This window comes from Biomphalaria glabrata, chromosome 11, assembly GCF_947242115.1.
Source record: "Biomphalaria glabrata chromosome 11, xgBioGlab47.1, whole genome shotgun sequence".
Lineage (NCBI taxonomy): Eukaryota > Metazoa > Mollusca > Gastropoda > Planorbidae > Biomphalaria > Biomphalaria glabrata.
In genome coordinates this window covers 34,416,321-34,442,079 of record NC_074721.1, presented here as the reverse complement: position 1 = coordinate 34,442,079, position 25,759 = coordinate 34,416,321, and the positions used below count along the sequence as shown (strand labels likewise).

At 37.3% G+C, this 25,759-nt stretch overlaps 1 protein-coding gene across 4 annotated transcripts in view; it reads right to left on the bottom strand.

Annotated features, from left to right (window-relative positions):
- LOC106052007 (probable G-protein coupled receptor 139) overlaps positions 1–25,759 on the bottom strand; it is a 216,343-nt gene that overhangs the window by 7,590 nt on the left and 182,994 nt on the right. For all 4 annotated transcript variants that reach the window (XM_056045789.1, XM_056045787.1, XM_056045788.1 and 1 more), the window contains 2 exons: positions 16,902–17,463; positions 3,485–3,621 (listed from right to left, as the gene is read on the bottom strand). In XM_056045789.1, the coding sequence (XP_055901764.1) occupies positions 3,485–3,621; positions 16,902–17,220 (456 nt within the window). In that variant the 5' untranslated portion in view covers positions 17,221–17,463. The remainder of the gene's footprint in view (positions 1–3,484; positions 3,622–16,901; positions 17,464–25,759) is intronic.

The window sequence follows — 25,759 nt, the reverse complement described above, 5'->3', positions numbered from 1 at the left end:
GTGGTGAGAACACTGATTTTTGGTAGGCAGGTGGAGTGATTTATACCGTCAAAAAAACCCACTAATTGCCAAAGCTAAATGATTATCTTGATATTGATGCGTCATTGAATACCGCTCTTCCCAGATATCTATCTATCTATCTATCTATCTATCTATCTATCTATCTATCTATCTATCTATCTATCTATCTATCTATCTATCTATCTATCTATCTATCTATCTATCTATCTATCTATCTATCTATCTATCTGTATGTCTGTCTGTCTGTCTATTTGTTCCAATGTGTTAAAAAAAAAGAAACACCCAACAAACGGATCTGAACTCAGAACATCTAAACACCGATCGATTAACATTAAGGCTCTCTCCTGTCATCCATTTCTCACTGGTCACGTTCAGACTGACCAGTTCTAGTCCATCTAATTCCTGGTCCAGTTTCCTGAGCTGTCCACGTTCAGTTCAATGTGTTTATTAGAATGTTAAAGATTTTACACTTACAATGTGATCATTTTTGTGTTTTCTTACATTCGTTTTTTACATTCTTTCTTTCTTACTTCCTGTCTGTCTCTCTCTTTCTTACTTTCTTCCTGTCTCTCTTTCTTACTTTCTTCCTGTATCACTTTCTTTCTTTCATACTTCCTGTCTTTCTTTCTTTCTTTCTTTCTTACTTCCTGTCTCTCTTATTTTCTTCCTGTCTCTCTTTCTTTCTTACTTCCTGTCTTTCTTTCTTTCTTTCTTACTTCCTGTCTTTCTTTCTTTCTTTCTTACTTCCTGTCTCTCTTATTTTCTTCCTGTCTCTCTTTCTTTCTTACTTCCTGTCTTTCTTTCTTTCTTTCTTTCTTACTTCCTGTCTCTCTTTCTTTCTTCATACTTCCTGTCTCTCTCTCTTTCTTTTTTCTTTCTTTACTACTTTCTTCCTGTCTCTCTTTTTTACTTTCTTCCTGTGTCTCTTTCTTTCTTTCTTTCTTTCTTTATTCCTGTCTCTCTTTCTTTCTTTCTTACTTCCTGTCTCTTTCTTTCTTTCTTTCTTCCTGTCTCTCTTTCTTTCTTTCATACTTCATGTCTCTCTTTCTTTCTTTCATACTTCCTGTCTCTCTTTCTTTCTTTCTTACTTCCTGTCTCTCTTTCTTTCTTTCATACTTCCTGTCTCTCTTTCTTTCTTTCTTACTTCCTGTCTCTCTTTCTTTCTTTCTTCCTGTCTTTCTTTCTTTCTTTCTTCCTGTCTCTCTTTCTTTCTTTCTTACTTCCTGTCTCTCTTTCTTTCTTTCTTACTTCCTGTCTCTCTTTCTTTCTTTCTTCCTGTCTCTCTTTCTTTCTTTCATACTTCCTGTCTCTCTTTCTTTCTTTCTTACTTCCTGTCTCTCTTTCTTTCTTTCTTACTTCCTGTCTCTCTTTCTTTCTTTCTTCCTGTCTCTCTCTCTTTCTTTCATACTTCCTGTCTCTCTCTCTTTCTTTTATACTTCATGTCTCTCTCTCTTTCTTTCATACTTCCTGTCTCTCTTTCTTTCTTTCTTTCTTACTTCCTGTCTCTCTTTCTTTCTTTCTTTCTTACTTCCTGTCTCTCTTTCTTTCTTTCTTTCTTACTTCCTGTCTCTCTTTCTTTCTTTCATACTTCCTGTCTCTCTCTCTTTCTTTCATACTTCCTGTCTCTCTCTCTTTCTTTCATACTTCCTGTCTCTCTTTCTTTCTTTCTTTCTTACTTTCTGTCTCTCTTTCTTTCTTTCTTTCTTACTTCCTGTCTCTCTTTCTTTCTTTTATACTTCATGTCTCTCTCTCTTTCTTTCATACTTCCTGTCTCTCTTTCTTTCTTTCTTACTTCCTGTCTCTCTTTCTTTCTTTCTTACTTCCTGTCTCTCTTTCTTTCTTTCTTTCTTCCTGTCTCTCTTTCTTTCTTTCTTACTTCATGTCTCTCTTTCTTTCTTTCTTCCTGTCTCTCTTTCTTTCTTTCATACTTCATGTCTCTCTCTCTTTCTTTCATACTTCCTGTCTCTCTCTCTGTTTCTTTCATACTTCCTATCTCTCTCTCTTTCTTTCATACTTCCTGTTTCTCTTTCTTTCTTTCTTACTTCCTGTCTCTCTCTCTGTTTCTTTCATACTTCCTATCTCTCTCTCTTTCTTTCTTACTTCCTGTCTCTCTTTCTTTCTTACTTCCTGTTTCTCTTTCTTTCTTTCTTTCTTACTTCCTGTCTCTCTTTCTTTCTTTCATACTTCCTGTCTCTCTCTGTTTCTTTCATACTTCCTGTCACTCTCTCTTTCATACTTCCTGTCTCTCTCTCTGTTTCTTTCATACTTCCTGTCTCTCTTTCTTTCTTTCTTACTTCCTGTCTCTCTCTCTGTTTCTTTCATACTTCCTATCTCTCTCTCTTTCTTTCTTACTTCCTGTCTCTCTTTCTTTTTTACTTCCTGTCTCTCTTTCTTTCTTTCTTCCTGTCTCTCTTTCTTTCTTTCATACTTCCTGTCTCTCTCTGTTTCTTTCATACTTCCTGTCACTCTCTCTTTCATACTTCCTGTCTCTCTCTCTTATTCTTTCATACTTCCTGTCTCTCTCTGTTTCTTTCATACTTCCTGTCTCTCTCTCTTTCTTTCATACTTCCTTTCTCTCTCTGTTTCTTTCATACTTCCTGTCTCTCTCTGTTTCTTTCATACTTCCTGTCTCTCTCTCTTTCTTTCATACTTCCTTTCTCTCTCTCTGTTTCTTTCATACTTCCTTTCTCTCTCTGTTTCTTTCATACTTTCTGTCTCTCTCTGTTTCTTTCATACTTCCTGTTACTCTCTCTCTCTTTCTTTCATACTTCCTGTCTCTCTCTGTTTCTTTCATACTTCCCGTCACTCTCTCTCTTTTTTTCATACTTCCTGTCTCTCTCTGTTTCTTTCATACTTCCTGTCTCTCTCTGTTTCTTTCATACTTCCTGTCTCTCTCCCTTTCTTTCTTTCTTTCTTTCTTTCTTCCTGTTTCTCTTTTTGTAGTTTCACTTTCCTTTTTTGTTTTTCTTTGTTTCTTTCTTTCTGACACATTCGACTGTTTTATGATTATCTCTCACACTTTCTTTGTTTCTTTCTTTCTCTCTGTTTCACTCACTCTGTTTCACTCTCTCTGTTTCTTTATTACTCTTTTTTCTTTATTTCTCTGTTTCACTTTCTCTATCTCTGTTTCTTTCTCTCTCTATTGATTTCTCTCTCTCTGTTTCTTTCTCTATCTCTCTCTTTTTAATTGGTCGTTAGATCATTCTCTGAAAAGACGCCAACTGTACAACAGCGCGTAACTCGTAGAGCTTTGAGTGTTCTGAAGTTAAAAAAAACAAAAATGTTGGATTCTAGAATCACATTGGCGAAGACGTATTGAAATACTTTATTTTAAAATGAAAGCTTTTTAAATCGATCTCACGAAAAAGTACTTAAGCTTCTTAAATCCCTTTAATAAACCTGTTCTGCCAGATACCCCACAAACGGGCGCCAGTTTTGGAAGACACAGAAAAGTCATACACACCTGGAAGACGTAATGGGCGTAGGGGTAGACATTGGCCATCATGCTTTCAGCGGCGCCCTGGTTGCTCATGGATATAATGAGCATGATGCAATACAGGAAGTCGTTCAGCAGCTTGAGTGAGTCAGATATGCCGAGAGCTGTGGAGGATATAACATTATATGTTTCGTCAGATATACCTAGACATTGTGAATACTATAAAGAGTTCCATAAACATTATATGTTTCGTCAGATATACCTAGACATCGTGAATACTATAAAGAGTTCCATAAACATTATATGTTTCGTCAGATATACCTAGACATTGTGAATACTATAAATGGAGAGTTCCATAAACATTATATGTTTCGTCAGATATACCTAGACATTGTGAATACTATAAAGGGTTCCATAAACAGATACTGGGAGATGAATAGAAAACATTTTTGTTTCTGTTACTACAGAGGAATAAATTAATGTAGATCAAAATAAACCATAAATTAATATAGAATTTTCATCTTTAGTTAAAACTCTTATGTTATTACGTCACATCCTTTCAAGTACTTTTTACAAAACAGCATTAATTGATGACGTCATATATCAGAGAACAGACCATACTTTAATGCTTACTAGACACATTTTAAACATTGAGGTATTAGAACGATATAGGACCATAGATCATCTAAAATCACTTCGACACAAACCACGGCAGAGGAAAAGGGGGCGTGGTCTACACTTTTCACTTGCGATGAACTTTAAAGATTAAAGAAAATAAACTGCTATGACGTCATGCAATCACGTGCTCTAGAAAGCACTAGTATGGAAAAAAAAAAATAGACCGGAAGTTTCTATTCGACATTGATCTCGGTTTTTGTAAACACTATTGAAGTTACGCAACCTAGCCGACGAGTCAGCGGAGAAAGTCGACTCATTTGGCAAATACAACCAGTTTGGCTTAACTAACACGATTTTTTAAATTCTATATTGTGATTTATTCTAAGGAATTTCTATTCTCGTTAATTTCTCCTTAATTTTTCGTTAATTTCTTCTTATACACACATTCTATATATTATAATAATAATAAGGCCAGTCTTCGAGTAAGAACATTAATGAGAAATGCGGTATTTAACGTGGCTGCGCAGCACCAGCTGTGACCTACATATTTTGCCACATCCAGGGTAAGCATAACCATTGTCTGCAGGTGGTCGATTTAGATTTTCTTTTCGCCGTCTGCGTCTGTCCTCGGAAGCGGATTTTCTTTTGGTCTCAAATGTGTATCCCGCGGCCTTTGTGAGTGACCTCCAGCTGTCTCGTTCTGAGGCACTCTCTTCTATGTCAGCTAAGGCAAGTTAACGTCTAAGCTGGTTTTTGAAGAGTTTCCGTGGGGCACCTCTGTTACGTCGACCACCTTTTAGTTCACAAAAAAAAAAAAGCCTTAGGCATACGTTCGTATCCCATACGGAATACGTACCCTGCCTAGCGTAACTGTCGACAATAAGAAGTCCCTCTATACTGTCCATACCGGCGTTCGCAAGAACATCGCTGTTTGTAGTGCGGTCTTGCCACCGTATGTCCATGATGTAAAATGTTTGTTTGTTTGTAAAATGTTTTACGTGTTTCGGATGTTCCTTCAGAGTTGAAGATAATTTACTTCCTAGTCCAAACCTCCCGCAGGACGACGGGGGATGGGAGCGGGCAGGGTTTGAACCCGGGACCATCGATAAATCTGAACGACAGTCCAGCGCGCAAACCGCACGACCAGGCAGCCATGTAGCGCAAGCATCTTTGGTGAAAGCGTTCAAGTAGTCTTTGTTGCTTCTCTGTATAATACCCATGTCTCAGATCGATATAGAAGGGTTGAGAGAACCACTGCTTGGTAGACATTTTTTTTTTATAGGCAGGCGGAGCGATCTATTCCGCCAAACATATATTATAGGAACAGAAGATTTACCTTGGTTAGGCCAATAATAGAATATCATCCTCTGTTTGGGACCCCTCAACTCAAGAAAACGTTAAGTAACTAGTACAGACACAAAATAGAGCAGTGAGATTCATAACAAATGAATATTTACATTTGATTAGAGTAATAACTTGTGTACAATCGTTACATTTAGAGACCCTTCAGGGTAGAAGACTAAAAAGTAAATCAGCAATTAGACACCAAACACTGATCTATATAATCTTCCAAACACTGATCTATATAATCTTCCAAACACTGATCTATATAATCTTCAAATACAAATGTACAAAAAAAAAATTAAAAAAAATCCTTCTTTTATAAAACAAAGCTTAGGTACAGAATGTAGAAGCTATTTCCATTTTTCGATATCAAAAAAGATAATTAGATACCAATAATTATTTGACTAATTGGTTACGTTTTAAAAATGTAAAATGGATAAAGAAGTCACTAAATGGCGAACTATTGAGTAGTTCTTGACGCCTCAAAGTTACACAGTAAGTAAATTATGTTACAAAAAAAAACAACACAAAAAACAACAGAATGTCAACAAAGAATGATCTACTTCTGCCAGTGCACTCAATTACTTTGTTTGATTCTCTGGAGATAATGAAAAAGTTCAGTGGTAGGTTATTGTAGTTCCAATCTAAAACCAAGGGCTGGTACTAAGGAAAACCAAACCAGTTTTTTTTTTTTAAAATAGAGTTAGTGAACTTGTTGACAAAGTGTTACCATTTTAATTGACTGTCACAAGCAAGGAAGACTTTATTTTAAAGATAGAGAATTTTAGGTTTTTGTGGATATCTATCTATCTATTTATCTATTTATCTATCTATCTATCTATCTATCTATCTATCTATCTATCTATCTATCTATCTTCTATCTATCTATCTATCTATCTATCTATCTATCTATCTATCTATCTATCTATCTATCTATCTATCTATCTATCTGTCTGTCTGTCTGTCTGTCTGTCTGTCTGTCTGTCTATCTATCTATCTATCTATCTATCTATCTATCTGTCTGTCTGTCTGTCTGTCTGTCTGTCTGTCTGTCTGTCTGTCTGTCTGTCTATCTATCTATCTATCTATCTATCTATCTATCTATCTATCTATCTATCTATCTGTCTGTCTGTCTGTCTGTCTGTCTGTCTGTCTGTCTGTCTATCTATCTATCTATCTATCTATCTATCTATCTGTCTGTCTATTCCCCCCACCAACATGTCTTTTCAAGATTACGCACCTACAGACGTAAGTGCGCTTTATGTGCCTAACATATTTGTATCGGCTGGTGCTGCCTACTTCTTGGACTTGTTTGTTTGTAGGATGACTAGCACTGTAGGACGTGTAGAGCAACCTTTTAGAAGCTCATGAAGAAATCACGGAACTCGCTGGTGGAGTTCACTACAGCACTCTCAACGACACCGTAGTTGGCTAAATGGGCGGGTGCGATCTAATCTTTCTTTTGTACTTTTAGAGGGGCGTCGTATTTTAATGTTGAGAAACACTGGTATAGACTATAGACGTTACATTTTAAGGTTGAGAAACACTGGTATAGACTATAGACGTTAATATTTAAAGTTGAGAAATACTGGTATAGACTATAGACGTTACATTTTAAGGTTGAGAAATACTGGTATAGACTATAGACGTTACATTTTAAGGTTGAGAAATACTGGTATAGACTATAGACGTTACATTTTAAGGTTGAGAAATACTGGTATAGACTATAGACGTTACATTTTAATGTTGAGAAACACTGGTATAGACTATAGACGTTACATTTTAAGGTTGAGAAACACTGGTATAGACTATAGACGTTACATTTTAAGGTTGAGAAATACTGGTATAGACTATAGACGTTACATTTTAAGGTTGAGAAATACTGGTATAGACTATAGACGTTAATATTTAAAGTTGAGAAATACTGGTATAGACTATAGACGTTACATTTTAAGGTTGAGAAATACTGGTATAGACTATAGACGTTACATTTTAAGGTTGAGAAATACTGGTATAGACTATAGACGTTACATTTTAATGTTGAGAAATACTGGTATAGATAATAGACTATAGACGTTACATTTTAAAGTTGAGAAACACTGGTTTAGATAATAGACTATAGACGTTACATTTTAATGTTGAGAAACACTGGCATAGACTATAGACGTTACATTTAATTACTTATGCTAAGCTATAACTTAAGTTTTTCTTTTGCCTGCGTATGGTGTAACCTGCTTATTACATCTAAACATGGAGAAGGAACTTAGTGTTTTACACTAGCAGAAACTAGTATACCCAACGTTTGAATTACTCTAAAACTGTAGACTAAACATTAGAAGCATCGTCTAGGAACACAAAACAAACATAAATCCCTTATATACAAGACTTTATTAAATAAATGAAATGGCAGTCATAGACGTCAGACATACATAGAAACGAGATGATTATTTGTTCCAATTGCTAGATTTTTTGGCAATATAAACGCGTAATAAAGTGTCAAGAGTAAACAGAAAATTGCCCTTGAGAGAGGATGCAGGAAGAGGACGAAGAGAGAGAGAGACAAAGTGAGCTTAGCTTTTACACCACGAGTGTGGTCGAGCTTGAAGCAGTGTGTGTGGATCACGGAATTTCAAGTTGCTCTGAGACTTTCTGTGGTCAGATGCTGTGCGCCAAGTAGAAAAATCTAGACTTCCCCTGGCAGGACCCAATAAAAGAACTGTGACAGGATTTTGTGGAGGCCTTAAGCCCCTTTTGAAATTGAAAGGAAAGTTTTCACTTAAGTAATGTTAGAGTCATGACATGTACATTGTTGGAAAAAGGAGCCACTGAATAGATCCACATGGAGAGCAAGCTCAAAGGAAGGGTCGTAGACTTCAGAAGCCATACACAACAGCAGTAGAAAGAAGCGTGAAAGTGCAGCAGCACCTGGTGATTACTGATGCTAAACCTGTGACCGCAGCTGTGTATCAAAGATTGGCCTCTTCAGTCAGTTGCAAAAGGGAAAAGATTGTTTTTCGAGACGTAAAATGCCACAAACAGAAAGAATACTTGCACATTTCAACTGTTTTCTTCTTTTAAGTGACCCTCGAAAAGGTTATTTTTATTTAATATGCATATTTTTTTTGTTTGATTTTTAGTTTGTGGAGTCTCTCTATTGAAGCAGGAGCCCGTTTGGGGCTGCACTTTCTGCAGTGTCGTAAATCCGACACTGAACATCAGTATTTCTATTTAAAGCAGCTCCACCGAAGGTCTGCAGAAAGACATCATGAAGTTAGTTCAATGTCTAAGGCGGATCATCAAAAATAAGGTGGCAAAATAATAAAAAAAAAACAATGAGGAAGTCTTGCGAAGAGCAGGGTGCCAGGAAATCCTCGCTGTTATCAGCAATAGACACATTGGCTGACTTACACTCCTACACAGAATACCACAGGACAGACTTCTTCCAGATATATTGTATGATGCAGTAATAGAGCAGTGGTTCTCAAACATTTCCTTAACGGAACACTTCGCATATTCTGGGTATTTAGAGGAACAATTTGCTTATTTTCTTAGAGAGGTGGTGTTGGCCTATTAGCTAATTATTCCTGAAGTTCGTGGAACACCATTTCAGACCTCGCGGAACACTAGGGTTCCGCGGAACACAGTTTGGCAAACACTGTAATCGAGGAAAGGAGAGCTTAAGGTCGTTGACTTCTAAGATTTAGTGATGGATGCAAGCGCGATATGAAACTCTTCAGAATCGACACTAACAATTGGGCAATACGGAGAGAGAAGCACAAAGATCCAAATGTAGGGCAAGCAGAAAGGAAGGGTTCTGGATCGCAGATGGTGTACATACCCAGAGGCGTAGTGAGCAAAACGTGCGTCCGGGGCAAGGTACTTTATTGTCGCCCTCTCCCCCATTTACCATGAACATATAAAGGCGCCTCTCTGTGTGTGGCACCCCCCTGAGGGTAGCAACCGGAACATCGTGCCCCCCTCACTACGCCTCTGTACACACCAGAAGTAGAAAAAAAAAAGTCTGAATTCGCTGCCTTGTCTAGAATTAGAAATACCTAACCTGTAATCGTGGCTGTGTATCGAGGATTGGTGTCTCTAGTTGGGGTGCACCGGACAGTAGCTCCAGCGCCCGCCGAAAATCAAAAAGTAGTATCCGGTGCACCCCTAGCTTTAGTCACATGAGAAGGTGCAAATGGAAACAGATTGTCTCCCAAAGGCGTAAAATACCACGGACTATAATCCATGATCCCGCACTTCCTGTAATTATTTAATTATAAGTATTCACTCATTGACATCTTATCTCGGCATTTAGGTGAAAAAAAGGTCATGTCCAGACGAATGTGTGAATTAAACTAGAAGGATGGCTGAGTTTGGTACTGAAATAATCCTAGCACGTAGCTTTAGGTGACAGTGACGAAGAACCTCGTCTGGAATTCTGTTCATGCTTCTTTTAAAAACGGTATGCTAGGAGATACCATGAACAGATCATTCTTATTCACTCCGACATCCAAAGAATGTTATACAGAATGTTTGGCTCATGTTGTATTCTTTGATTCCCGGAATAGAGGTAACAAAAAAACAATGCTACAACTAAACAATAATTCATTGATAGCTAAAATGATTAAATTACTTATATCACCAGAATAAAATTGCTGCTGATCCCATAAACATACCCTCGAATCAGGTTTTTTCCTTTTAGTGGGTATATCAATACAGTTTGTATAGTGCTTAATGAGGAACGTAAATACAGCGTAATGGTGGGTAGGCATCAAAGTCATCCTTACTTTAGAAAGTCTATTCTTCTCCTTTATAGCTGTTTGTAATTAAAGGAAAAACCTTACTTAATGTTGGGTTTAAACCGGAGACCTTCTGTTTAGAGGCCTAGTGTTTATTTTTTTGCCCCTCAATCCACTTTATGCCCAGACTTTCTTTTGTTTCTGTTGATTAACTTATAAATACAATTAGAAGCAGATAAACAACAAGGCCGATTTACACAACACACACACAGGCTTTATTCCACCATAGTAGGTAACGAACAGCAACACACACAGGCTTTATTCCACCATAGTAGGTAACGAACAGCAACACACACAGGCTTTATTCCACCATAGTAGGTAACGAACAGCAACACACACAGGCTTTATTCCACCATAGTAGGTAACGAACAGCAACACACACAGGCTTTATTCCACCATAGTAGGTAACAAACAGCAACACACACAGGCTTTATTCCACCATAGTAGGTAACGAACAGCAACACACACAGGCTTTATTCCACCATAGTAGGTAACAAACAGCAACACACACAGGCTTTATTCCACCATAGTAGGTAACGAACAGCAACCCACACTTCCTAATCCGCTAAGGGAACTAACTCTCACGCAACATTACATCATATATCAACAGTTTCTGTCCCTGCTGTGAGTACGTGGTCGTTGGGTTGTAGCTGAAAACATGAGCGCAACTCAATTGTTGTCGGCGTAGTGATATCTTTTACAAACTTGAACAAACTTTTACAAACTTGAACAAACTTTTACAAACTTGAACAAACTTTTACAAACTTGAACAAACTTTTACAAACTTGAACAAACTTTTACAAACTTGAACAAAATTTTACAAACTTGAACAAAATTTTAGAAACTTGAACAAACTTTTAGAAACTTGAACAAACGTCTTCTGAACAGATATTGATGTAGATGTATGCAAAACTTAAAACAATCTGGAAAGACAAAGGCATAGGCCTCGACAGATATTCTTATATGCTTGCGAATCTTGGACGCTGACAGCAGAGCAAGGATCCTAGCAATGAAATAGAGAGGCTACAGAAAGATCCTAGGTATCACTTACAAAGACCACATCAAAAAACAAAGAGATTAGAAGAAGGATTAATACAGCTATTTGACCCCACGATGACCTGCTAACCTGTAAAAAACACCCCGCAAACTTAAACTCTATGGGCATATCACAAGGTCCTAAGGGCTCGCAAATACTTTCCGCCCGGGAACAGTACCAAGAAAAAGAAGAGGCAGAGAAAGTGATTGGAAGACAACATATTGAATAAGCCTGTCATTAAAAGAAATTGCTACCCAATACAGAAAGGAATGGAGAAAGAAAGTCAACAGATCTTTTGTGGTGTCCCAAACGTCCAACAGACTAAGAAGTAGGTGATGTTGTATGTTAAAACACAAGTGAAATAGTCTCTTAAACAATTTAAACAAATGACAGCCCACTTTAAACTACACGTCTTCCATAGAGCCATTAAAACATGGAATGGGTTGCCTGAATCAGCCAGGAAAACAAACAACGTAGCAGAGCTTAAGTCATTAATTAACATGTTGGACTAGATTGACCCATGGATACGCGTAAGACGTAATCATCTAAAAGTATAAGTACACACAATTTATGAAGAGTTTGAGTTTTCAGACCGCCTAGAGCAATTTTCTAAATCCCTTTTTTTTCCTTATTCCATAAGAGAAACAGTTCGAATTATTTTTTTTTTACTGTTGATTGTCTGGACTAACTTGTACGTTTAAAAGTTTATACACACCAGTTGATTAAAGGATACAGACAGACAGTTCCAGGATCATCCCCGTTGGGAGACTTCCGAGAGCTTTTGCAGCTGACTTATCCTGACAGCCTCGTAGCTTTAGTTTACAGAGAGGTCACAAACAAGATAATTGTATTATCCTGACCGTACCAATACTATCTTTATAGGATTATCTGGTAAAAGGGGGCGGTAACCTTCTATTCTATATTCCACATTTCATATCACTCTTCCGCTATGCAACAAGCAACTAGTTATTATTATTGCTGCACTAAAGTAAATGGCTTAACTTTTGAAAGCTCTTTACCTGTATTTAATGTTTAAAGCCCATGATTTCATCTTTACCTTCCACTGTACTATAGTAGTATCTGTATTATATCACCATACAATTTATATTGAAGAAGTCGACCCCGTGGAATTCTGTGAACTTGACCAAGCCAGCTTTATATGTCTTCTGCTGATAACAGAGCGGAAGTCCTGGCAACCTGCTCATCGCAGCACTTCCTCATTGGTTATTTTATCTTGCCAACGTATTTTAAAGATCCGCCTTAGGCATCGGAGGTGGAAGACATTCAGCTTTTTTTTCTGCCTTGAGTAGGTTGACCATGTTTTAATACCGTAAAGCAAAGTGCTCACTTATTGTTTTCAAGTAAAGATTCTTGAAACATCAATAGCGTCTGCAATACGTTTAAACTGTCTCCAAGGAATAAATTTAGTCTTAAAGAAAAATTCTGCAAAAGCGTGGTCGAGAGGTAAAGTACGCTTGAACCTGGCTTGGCAACCTATGAAGGAAGCTCGAGGTTCAACACCCAACTCAAGCAGAGTTCTGTTTACTGAGCGCCTAAAGGCAGCACGGAAAACCTACTCCCAGATACCCCCTCCCCCCACTGGTCTACAAATGAGATTGGACCATAGCGCTCTGAGCATGCTATAAGCATGAAAGTAGCACTATATGAAGGCTATAATTATTATAATATGCTAAAACTGTCTTTGGGCTATGATTTTAGTCTTATCAAAAATGTCTGCAATATGCAAAAAAAAAAAAAAATATCGTGTAACTGCTGTAGCCAAAGTTCTATTCCAGCTCATTAGACAATTGTCGGAGCAATTCTGTAGAGCAATTAAGAGTGCTTCCATTTATATCTTGTCCATGTTCGCATGACCGAGCACATTGCTCACGGAAATATCGACAGCGCTGTTTAGGTTATTTTCTGCTCTCGCTCGAGAAGACATTTTTAAAACAAGGACGGTGGAGTATCCAGGCCCATTGTCTTCATTCAAGTAAGACAATAGTTGATAGTACAATAGCATTGGATGCTTTCATCTGGAGATAAAATTATTTTGGAATTAGATGAATGACATGTATAATTATATCCGTTGGCGTGTGTTTACAGGTGGTGATAATGTGTTCAAAATAGGCTAGAGAGATGTGTGTTATCAGGGCCAGATTTAGACTTGATTAGGCCCTAAGCTATTTAAGATATGGGGGCCTCTTGTAATCAACATAAGAATATTTTCCCTTTGGAACAGTGGCGTAGCTTGGACTTGGTCATCATTAGGGGGCTCTGGGCCACACTATAAGGACATGGCTTTTGACTCTACTGTCTTTTATGTCTTTATAAAATGTCTATAGTAAAAGTGGATTGTTTTAATAGACATATATTATGCTTGATACCCTGCACATTTTAAGAAATTAGATAAATGGGATCCTAGTGTGGGGTTCCTTTGGCCAGTTGTATTATGAATTTGAAATTGACTGGAGCCGATATAATTCAATATATTGAACCCAGTTTGACCTGGTTTTTAAAATGAACAAATGTGTTATTAAAAAATGGAAGTTCGAGATAGCTAGCAGAGACAAGACAGTTGTAGGCCTAAATTTGTTTTCTAAATATATCCATATATTATCTTGTCTGGGCTTAAAGTTGTTAAGCCATGATAATCTTGGAATTTCTCTGGAAGAAATCACAAATCAATAAATCAATAGGCTGAATAAACGCTGAAAGATGCTGTGATGTCTTAAAATACAGACATTTTTATTTAGTTTTCCAAAAAAAAACAATTTTTATTCTAGCAACTGTGTCAACAAAAACCTGAACAATGCCGAACAAATGTTTAGACACGAGTTTAATACATCGATAAGATAGATAGATAGATAGATAGATAATGAGATAGATAGATAGTTAGATAGATAGATACTGAGATAGATAGATAGAACTGAGATAGATAGATAGATAGATAGATAGATAGATAGATAGATGGTGATAAAATACGAAAGTATGTGTTCGAAGATTTTATAAAATTGCAGTACTTGATGTACCATGAATACCCAGCAGTGACCTAAATAAATTGCTATATCACGCAGTCTGTGCCTGTCTCAGTAAAAGTAATAATACAAGTTTCATATTTTCCCCTTCTTTTTTCGTTCCTTCTCTCCTCCATCTCTCCTTCCTCTTTTCTCCTCTATGTCTCCTTTCTCCTCTATCCTCTCTCTCTCTTCTTTTTTTTTTCTTCTAGGTCTCCAACCATCTATTTTTTAAGATTCTTGAAAAAAAAAAAACAAACTAGAGAGATTTCTATTGTGTCTTGAAAAAATGTTTAAGCTTATTTTATTTTTAGGATGCACTTATCTTATCTTCTTATCTTATATAATACAGACGTTACTTCAAAAAAGAAGATGATTACGTCCTACGCGTCATGCATTTAGTCATGCATATTAACCAATGACTGTGCTAAAGTGCTTGGGTTGGGTTCGGATCCTGGTGAAAACTAAGATTTCACCCAGCTCCAATAGGTTCCTGACATAAATTGGGGAAAAGTAAAGGCGGGTGGTCGTTACGCTAGACACATGACACCCTCGTTAACCTTGGGCCACAGAAACAGATGGCCTTTTCATCTGCCCTAGATCGCAGGAGCTCAACTTTTATTTATCATAAGATTTAAGCTGGTGATATTAAACTGTATGGGAGACGAACGTATGCCAAAGGCATTCTTTTTTGTGAGCTAAAAGGTGGTCGACGTAACAGAGGCGCCCCACGGAAACGCTTCAAAAACCAGCTTAGGCGTCAACTTTCCTTGGCTGACATAGAAGAGAGCACCTGGTTGCATGCTGCCTAAGAACGAGACAGCTGGAGGTCACTCACGAAGGCCGCGGGATACACATTTGAGACCAAAAGAAAATCTGCTGCCGAGGACAAACGCAGACGGCGAAAAGAAAATCTAAATCGACCACCTGCGGACAATGGTTATGCTTGCCATAGCAGTGGCAAAATATGTAGGTCACAGCTGGGACTGTGCAGCCATGGGAAATACTGCATTCCTCACTAATCTTCGGACTCGAAGACTAGCCTTATTATTAAACTGTTCAACTATATGAAGTGAATTCGTTTTCAATGAGTACCATTTGACTAATGTCCAGCTACGCTTGGATACTGTGTCACTAAACTTACGTACCAATGTCCTCTGTATAGACGTATAGACCATGAAATAGCGTCCCGGGGATTAGTTCTTATTTTTTCTTTAACGGTCCCTTTTTTTTCTTACCCGCCACCTATCATTTGACTATTCTGTGGACCAAACGTGATCAACTAATAGGCATTCAGATCATCTCGAAAATCGAACCAATATGTATACACAAGATAGTTGTGTTGTGAAATACTATAGACAATACTGCTCCTGACTCTTGGTGTCTGTCAGTCTGTCACACGTAGATCTAGATTGTTCTGCTCAAAGGTCAGGGAGTTTTAAAAAGAAAGAGAACACATAATACAAATATATTCTCTGCCGCAGGTAATCATTATAGATTATTTGCTATCCTGTCCCCCATTAATATATTGAATCTGGCCATTAAGGAGTCGTGGATTGCTCAAGGCGAGGATGCCGCACTATCAATCAAGGTCAGAGGAAGGTTAGAGTTATCGTTTGAGCGATGTATTTTCAAGCAATACAAAACTCGACAGAACATAACTTTTGTTTAGCTTTCTGTCCATTTGACGATTTTTATGGTCAATAAAGAGAAACGCTGAAAAAAAAGTGATATCAATAATACTTATCTTAATATTATGTCAGGATCTATTCACCAGTTAAAAAACGTACAATCTTAGGTTCAAATTTCAATGCATTCTATAGATTAAAAGTTGGCACCACAAACAGAATGGATTGTTTCAGACGTTGCAAGACTTTTATGGTTAGAGAGTTTACTGGTATGTTTGTATTGCAGTATTTAAGAACCAAATTGCAGACGACAAGACCTCGGGTCTCTTTTAATTGAACTTGGCAGAACATTGCTTCATCCAGCGTTTCCTTGACCTTTCCCTTTTGACTCCCCCCCTAGGTAACAAAATAAAGAATGTCCGTCCTCCCTCTCTTAGCCAACTAAAGCGTTTGGAAAAGCGGTGAAGAGAGAGAGAGGGAGAGAGGGAGAGAAGGAGAGAGGGAGGGCGAGAGGGAGAGAGAGGTAGGAAGAGAGGGAGAGAGAGAGGGAGAGAGAAAAAAGAGAAAGAGTGAGAGAGAAAGAGAGAGAGAGAAAAAGAAAGGGAAATAAAGAAAGAGACAGAAAGAAAGACTAAGAGAGAAAGAAAGAGAGAAAAAAGAGAAAGAGTGAGAGAGAAAGAAAAAGAAAGAGACATAAAGAAACAGAAAGAAAGAAACAGAAAGAAAGAGATAAAGAAAGAGAGACAAAGAGAGATAGAGAATAGAGAGAGTACACAAGCTTAATTTCTGTTTGATATCACGAGACAGTGAACATCTCTTAGATTGCATGACTCTAGTTTAATTGAAGAGTCACTGTGATAGTACAGCTGCGTGCGCATTTATCTTCGTATTAGTAGCTATCAACTAGAAAGAGCCATAACTCTATTTGAAAAGAAAGACCAGTAATTCAAAGGGCAATAATCATGAGAAATCCACGCATACTAAGGTAGACAACTCTTGACTTACCCAAAAGATAGATGTTGGTGGATGTGGCCATGTCCTTGTGGCTCAGCACTATCAGGGAGAGGGAGTTGCCAAGGACGCCGGTGATGCACAAGATGGGGTAGATGATCAGACCCGTCACGTACTGCGCCGTCTTGTAGAACTCTTCATACTCATCCGTCCCGTTGGAGCCACAGTTCCCGCTGCTGATCCCGACGTGGCTCGGGTAGTGGCTCACGTTGCCACCCGAGGCAACCGCAGCCGCGGTCAGGGTGCTGGACAGTGTCGTGTGGTCCAGGGGGACCGACTGGTCCGGGAAGCTGATCCTCACGTCTAGATTCATACTGAATCGTTAACAGTTCATTCATGGGTAAGCATAGAAACAAGACTCCAGAGATTATATTACGCAATCATTTTCATGTTTGGAGTCTCAACCCTTGCGATCAGAGCCAAATGTTGACAACTTTTACTCCTGGTTACAAAGTGAAAACTGCTGGACATAGCTTTCGAAGAACTAATCCATTTGTACACTTCTATAGCTAATTGGATTTTATAGTTCACAAGGGGCTGCCACTTTAGTACATTTCTGTAAAAAAAATGAAACAATAATAATTAACTTAATAATCTAATAAGGCTTTTAACACTACATTTTAAACACGGCAATCTTATCTTAAATTTCGGACGTTCGTTCAAACGAGAAGATAATTACGTCCAACGTGTATACGTGTTTTAACCTGGTTGTGCATGTCTATTAGACTTAAACTTTGCTAAGCCAATAGCTTTCCTGTCTGATTCAGGCAACCGGTTCCTTGCTCTAATAGTACCAGGGAACAAGAAGCACTTATACGAATTCATCCTGAAAATAATAAATGTGTCTCTATGTTTGTATCTTTCTGGGTATTTTATTTGGTTGTGTTTTCGCTCTCTGTTGACATTAAGATTATCGCAGATCCTGCTCGCGTAATACTTCAGCAATAAAATTCAGAAGATAAAGAATGTATTTATGGTTTTTAAATGGTTTATACTGGTTAGAAACTTTAGCATCTCTCTCTCTCTCTTTCTCTCTCTCTCTCCCTCACACACACACGCGCTACAAATATATGTTACCTGCAAAGTGCAAAATGTAGACATTCTATAGAATTTTTAGGCAAAGTACGAAACAATTCTTCATTTCCTAATTTGCCTAGGCATTCTATAGAATGACTATATATGCGTCAGGCAAAGTAGAAAATGTGTTATTTACACCACTGGTTTGAAGCAAGTCTGCCAGAAATGGAAACTGCCACTAGAAACAAGAGAGTAGCCATGCTAAAATACAAGAAGGAGCCCACCCCAAGCACCTTACAAGCGCTCAGAACTACTTGAAACGATGCCTAAAGAATAGCAAGAACGCTAACAAATACTGGCAGGACCTATGTGAAAACATATTGGAAATCACACACTTACGGTGGTGCAGGAATTCACATATTTGGGAACAACAATAGCCAGCAACCTAGATTTAGACATTGATTACCTACTACGGCAACAAAAATCCTGGTCTACAATGCCTGCGTTCTGAGCACACCTCTTTTTGGCAGTGAGAGCTGGGCAACTTACATGCGTCAAGAGCACAGATTAAATAGCTTCCATCTACGCTGCCTGCGACGCATACTGTGCATCTCCTGGAAGGATCTTGTCACCAACCAGGACGTTTTGACACGGGCCAATATACACAGCATCTATGCTCTCCTTCAACAGAGAAGACTACGCGGGCTCGGTCATGTCACTCGCATGCCAGATGAAAGAATCCCTAAAGACATCCTATACGCTGAGCTTGCAGAGGGAGTCAGACCCAAGGGCCGCCCAAGACTAACTTCAGAGATGTCTGCAAGCGAGACGTGAGAACCACGGGCATCAACCAAGGTATAGGAGGAGATAGCCCAAGACCGGGAGGAGATAGTCCAAGACCGGACAGCATGGAGACAGACTGTACGTGCTGGTACGAACTTCGCCAAAGAGAAAGAAAAAGAAAGCTGCCCTATCAGCTAGTCCTAGGACATATGAATATACATGCACGAAGCGTGGCAAACTCTGACGCTCCAGAATTGGCTTGACCAGTCACACTAGTTTCTGCCCCATCTCAAGACGTAACCAAAGCCAGTGACTCATCTGGGTCCATCTATTGTCTTCCGAGACAGAAGGAGCCATATATATATATATATAAATATACATCAGGATTACTTCTATAGGCCCATGTTTTCATACTTTTTGCTAAATGCAATTTCAATTTTTTAAATAATCAAACAATTCTTTAAATAAATGAATGGTATTTCATTTATAACAATATACATTAGTAAATATATGGTTTAGTTTCTTCTAACCAAATTAAAATGAGAAAGTTGCCGAAACATTGAACAGGTAAAACTGTCTACACACAACAGCACAAGACTACAAATAAGATGTACCAAGCAAGCAGACTTACACAAACATAATGAAACATACTTCGCACTTTAAAGGACAAAACTAGATCACTCACTGGTGAATATAAATATTATTTCGCAAAATTTATATTTTTAATACAATATTTATATCATCATATAAAACTTTGCCTGAAACAGTTGTAAGCATTCTTTAGAATGCCTGGACATTCCAGATATTGCCTAGGAAAAGTAGGAAATGACGAAATCATCTCATTTTTCCTGGAGGTTTCATTCTGTAGAATGCATAGGCATTAGTCATCTGTCCACTAATGAAATACACTGCTTTGCAAAACTACTTTGTTGCACTCAGAATATTTTGAACAATACCCGTAGATCCTGGCATCTGTTTAAAGAAGCTTCTCGCGCCTCTTACTAATCAAGAGTTAATTGAGCTCCACAACTCACGAAGATAGATTGAACAATATGGCAATTCTTGCCATTAGGCGTGAACGAAAGTGAACTTTGATAATATTCTGTATGACTTCGCTACACGCAAGGCTCGTAAAGTAAAGATAAACTTAGTTAAGAAAAAATAAAATGCAAAGAGGAATTTATTTTCGAAAACAAAATCTTAATTGTTCACTTATTATCCTTACCCAGACTGGGTCCCGTGCAATACGTTTCTTATCTTATATAATATAAACGTTAATTTAAAAAGAAGATGATTACGTCCTACACGTCATGCATTTAGTCATGCATATTAACCAATGACTTAAATTCTGCCAAGTCACTGGTTTTCCTGGCTAGCTCAGGCAACCCATTCCATGCTCTAATAGCACTAGGGAAGTAGGAGTATTTGTACAAATTTGTCCTAGCATATGGGATGATGAACATGTCATTATCTTTGTGTCTTTCTGAGTATTTTATTAAATTTTGTTTTTGTATTTGAAGATTATGGTTCCGTGTTTTATGTATAATTTCGCATAAATGTTAGGCCGGCCCTGTGTATATATATATATATACTTATTAATCAATTTATTTATTTATCTTTAGCTGTAAAGATGATACTTTTGCGTTTCTTTTCTCCTTAAAACAGTTTGAGAAAACAAAAATCCCAATCCATAAAAGTGCCAGAGTTTAGCTGTGCCTGGGGCATGGTCAAGGAGCTGGATAAGTGTCTTTTTTTTCCAGCAACACTTAATGTAATTATTCAACACATAACCCATACTTAATCAATGCCAAACTTGGACTTAATCAACCCTTTGAGTAATTAATACATTGTTCATTGTAACATTTTCTATTGTATACTTAAGCCAAGAGATCAATACCTAATCACACTAAATCAAAGCTTTCTACTTCATCTATTGAAATTTCAAACTTACTCTTTGCTTAATCCATAATAAATTAATGCTTCTATCATAAATCAATGATTAATGCATACTTAATTATTACTAAAAGCTTTTTAAAGATACTTCATAAAGAAATATTTCTACTTGTAAACTTGCACAAGTTATTGAAAGCAAAAAAAAACACACAAAAAAACAAAAACAAAAAACACAGTTTCCTACGTGCTCTAGAGATGATTATTTCTATAAAAATATGATGGATTCGGTAATACAATTGACGCTCGCAAGTAAAATGTATAGCCTAATGCAGTCCCTGTCAGACTGAAAGGTCCCAGATTTTCCTCTTTAATATATATAAGGGACAAAAACTCGAATTGAATCTAGAGATTGGTTTTTAAAAAAACGGCGAAGCTGGATAAGACTGGATAAGATCCATACCGACGCTACAGGGATAAGCTATCCATTCGTCTTCAGGAACAGGTCTGACAACACACCAGGTCATAAATGTCCGGAAGAATTTTGACAGATACGCCAGTCGGTTGGTACTTCGTCTCGTGAGTGGTCATGCGCACGCACCACGCTAGAAACCGGATGTGAGGCTCGTTAATAGTTCCGGCGTCAAAAGTGCAGAGAGAATGATGGGAGTTTTGTCATGGCCGCACTTTGTATTTGAATGGCCGAAGATGGACGGAGACATCAATAATTTTATGTTGAGATTTTCTTGATAGAATCAAGGCCATACTACAATTCAATAGATTCCATTCCGGAGTAGGAAATAAATTTTAGTGGTCACTACGGCTGTTAAATAAAAAAAAAAACTTTTTTTTTTTTTTCAGAAACATTTTTTTCACGAAGTCAATGATATTTTGAAAGAAGTAGGACAAGTACTATTTTATTATTTCAAAGAGAATTGATTAGTTGAATTACTAACAAACATTTTCTTCCATGGGAAAGTGACCAGATTTTTTCGCACAATATTATCTAGACTTTCCTTAACTGGACTAAAGATACACCTCTAGCAGCAAGTGGCTGACGAAATAGAAGGCGGGAGAACTCTTAACGAAAATCACGGAGTACACATTTGTGAAACTACTGCCGAGATCGGGCATCGGCTGGGAAAAGAGAACAGTTTTGTCTGCTCAGGATGTGGCAAAATATGTAGATCACAGCTAGGACTCATCAGTAGCTTAGCTAGGAATTTGCCATTATTTGGGGGCCTGGGGGCTTGACCTCTTTGAGGGTCCTTGCAATTGGCGTAAAATTAATATTTAATGTAAAAAAACAACAACACTCAAGTTGGGGCCTGGGGGAATTTTCAAAATTTCCCCATTTCCTCCCCCACCCTAACTACGCCTCTGACTCGTAGCTTCTTGAAATGCTACATTCCATCTTAATCGTGGCACTCGAAGCCAAGATCTAAATTCTACAGCTACTGTCTTATTCCAGGACTTGACCTCTGTAATCAAGTACAGCAGCTCATCAGCCTGATGGGGGACAAGGAGGAGCCCAAGGTGGTATCTTTATGCTCCATCCAATGCAGTTTTACATTGTTTTAGCATTTTTAGTTTCCTTAGAGAAAGTTTTCTTTAAAATGGTAGAAAATTACGGTACTTGGCTGATAATTGAAACCGATTTTTAATATAATCAAAGGTATGCGTTTATCATTAGGGCGCCTTTGGGCAAATTATAACCAAATAGTTTTAGGCTTTCTTTAGATGGCCGCAATTTGCAACATATACAATGTAAGGTTTCCTTTCAGGATTTGCAGTATATATGGGACACATGATGTCAGACTCATCTGTTTCTATAACCGAAGGTCAACGAGGAGGCCATGTGGCCAGAACAACGACACATAGTTCCTTAAAATAATTACTAACGTCCAAGGAAGGACACTTTTCAGGGGTAGATAATAAAATATTGATTTTTTTAAATTATAAAATGTAAAAGCATCCGTTGTATATCATGGGCATTGTGTTTTAATGTAAAATGTTGAATAAAATGGCCTCACAAATTAAAAATTTATATCTATATTCTTGTATTATTGCGAAACAAAAACGTTTTTACGATTGATTACGTGTTCATAACATAAATGTTGGCATCTATTGTGATTTTTTTTCAATTCATTGTTGGATGTAAAGATTTAGTTCCATGATGAACTATTTAATTACGAATATTATATTATAATTTAGAATGTTATACATGTCAATCAAATCAAGAGTACTTAGCAATGAGTATTGGACTTCTGTTGTTTTAAGATAATATGGCACTCGTCACAAAAACATAAATATATATATATATAAAGATATTACGCGAAATATAATCTTCGGGGATTTTAACATCAATATAAAATTTCTTTGAGTCTATAGAAGGAGAAAAGTACTGTAGAGTTCATCTGATAACGGTAACATCTGATCTGACAACGGTTATCATGGGTATAAGTTGGCCAGTACAACGATCTAAATCTACCTATTATATTTTCGAAAACAGATTTCATCTGGGTGGATCCTACTTAATACGTGTCACTGTGTCACTGAATTGGTTTCTGCTTTGATACACTTTGATATTATATCTTCGCCTGCTTCATTGCACGTAGCTCTATCAGTTCAGCGACTTTGACCCATAAAAATAAATCGTGGCACAAGAGACTATTTAGCTCTAATTCATTATCTACTCATTCATAAGTTACTTTAAATAGAATGTAGTTTTTCAAGATGAAAGATTTTGGCCAAGAGAAGAAATCTTCACTCATCGATGGACAAAAAGCTCTGTCTAGGGTTAACTCTTCAAAGCTCACAAGGGGGACAATTGAGTAATGACCTAGCTGAATAGAATTGTCTGATCTTGAAATACAAAAGATTAGTAACAAAATTGGTGATTCGTAACAAATTTGAAGATAAAAATGAAGAAATACAAATAGACAGAGACTGTTTTGCTGACTTTTTTTTATCGTTTACTAATGACTTGGCTCGCAAACAAGTGTAGCAGCAGAAGTGAATTTATCGAAGGTGACACAAAGGAGATTATAATCGATAATTTGATTCTGTTGATACACTTTTTGTGCTCGATTAGTAATGACATTCTTTGAAGTATTCTGCTGTGTAAATTTCACTTCAATTCGGAATACGTTAATAAAAAAAAGTTTAGATATTAATATAGTTTTATTTTAAGATTTTCTAAATTTTTCATTGTACTTTGATTACATACAGGGAGGACAAGCGGGGCTACTGCTCCGGGATCTCCACAAGAAAGAGGCCTCCACAAAAAAAGATTAAGAATATCCGAATTTCGACTGGTCAGAATTAAACTATTTTTTTCTTTCCATTTTTATTTGTTCGCATTTTAATTAACCCTCCACAAACTCAAATACATACAATTTTCCGAGCTAAAATGCGAATCAAATATGACATGCTATTAGTGGCAAGTATTATTAATCATTAGTGGTGCATAAGAAGGTCTTCATTAAAGCTTTCGAACAACTGTTGGGGGCTCTACATAAATCTTGCCCCGAGGCATCCTCATACTTAAAAGCGGCCCTGGTTACATACAGCATTCAAGAAGGTTCTACAAATGTGTATAATATGATTGTCCATTAGAAGTTCTCGGATTCAAACCACGTTCTATTGAGCTGATATATACAACAGAAAGAACTCTTTAATGCATGAAACAACAAACATACTCCCTCCGCCCGAAATTCAGTGAAAACTAATAAAGGGACTACGATGAAATTTCTTTCCATTTAACGAAATTCGACCCTGGCAGCGCCAGATAATGAATACTCGTTCGTTTCTAACATAATAATAATAATTATTATTATTATAAAAATAATAGTAATAATAATTATAATTATAGCTTTTCCGGTAACTGCTTGTCAAAAGAATGAGTTTTTTTTGTGTTATTTCAAATAGATCTAGGTTTCTCGGTGACAATTTTACTTGCTACCAAATCCATTCCCTTACAGTTAAAGGCACGACGCTTTTATTCCAATAAAGCCACACTAAGCTAATTTTAAGTTTATTGCGAAAGGATAAAGTTCACAGACTTTCTGAGCATGAAACTAAAATAGATTCCATCAAGAGAATCTTCTAATCTTTCAACTCAAAGGTTCTAAAGACGTAACGACAGAAGCTAAAATAATAATAAAAAAGGTCGCATTTAAACAACATTTTTTTTGGTTCTTATTGCTAACAGAGTTAAAGACGAACTTGTCGGAGAAAAAAACGTTTTCTGTGACCTCTTCTAGCAACAGACAACAGCAAGGCAAGGGCTCTGAAAGTTGAACCTATCATGTGCAAATAATTGCATGGCCCTTGGCTCATTAGCATCCAACAAATATTGCTGAAATACAACAGGGAGGAAATTGCCTCAAGGGATGTTATTCCAAAAGAAAAAAAAAACATTCCTAAAAGCATAGACTGCATTGAACATTTTCAAACTACACGATGTTTGTTTTTTAAACCATGGCATCTAATTACGTCAAAATCATTTATAACTTTCATTTTTCTTAGTTGAACTTCCATGTCCAGAGCGCATTAATTGCGTGATCTTTTTTTTCCTTCTAATTCAGATATTAATTTTTCTTTGATCTCTGAAATGGATTCGTGGGATTTTCGAGGAATGGATCGCTCTCCGGTGTTTTGCTTCGTTCGTAGCATGTTCAATGTGTCTGTGTGTGTGTGTGTGTGTGTGATGGGTTGGGGGATGAAGGTGGTATGTTTTGATAGCAACGGACATTGTTGACCATTCCCTGGTTTCCAGGAGCTCAGTAGTTGAAGTCCATTTCATGTCTGTGAGTTTAAGTAAATGGTACAGCAGAAACGCGATAGACACACAAGCTTAGAGTATTAGTTCGACCATTTGTTTTCATTTCATAATAAGCACACCAGATAGTGTACACATTGTGGGGTGGAGAGGGTATCCAATAAGGTGTGTGTGTATGTATATTGGACAAAGTTGACCATGTGGAAATGAATAGTGTGCGAAACAAAAATGCATTTTAAAATGACTTAATCTCCACCATTTTCTTCTCTTGTGACAATTTGTCACACTATATGTGGATGAAGAGGCGCTGTGATTGAGCAGCAAGGCGTTTGGCTTCTGAACAGGGGTCCCGGGTTCTAAACCTGGTGAAGACTGGGAA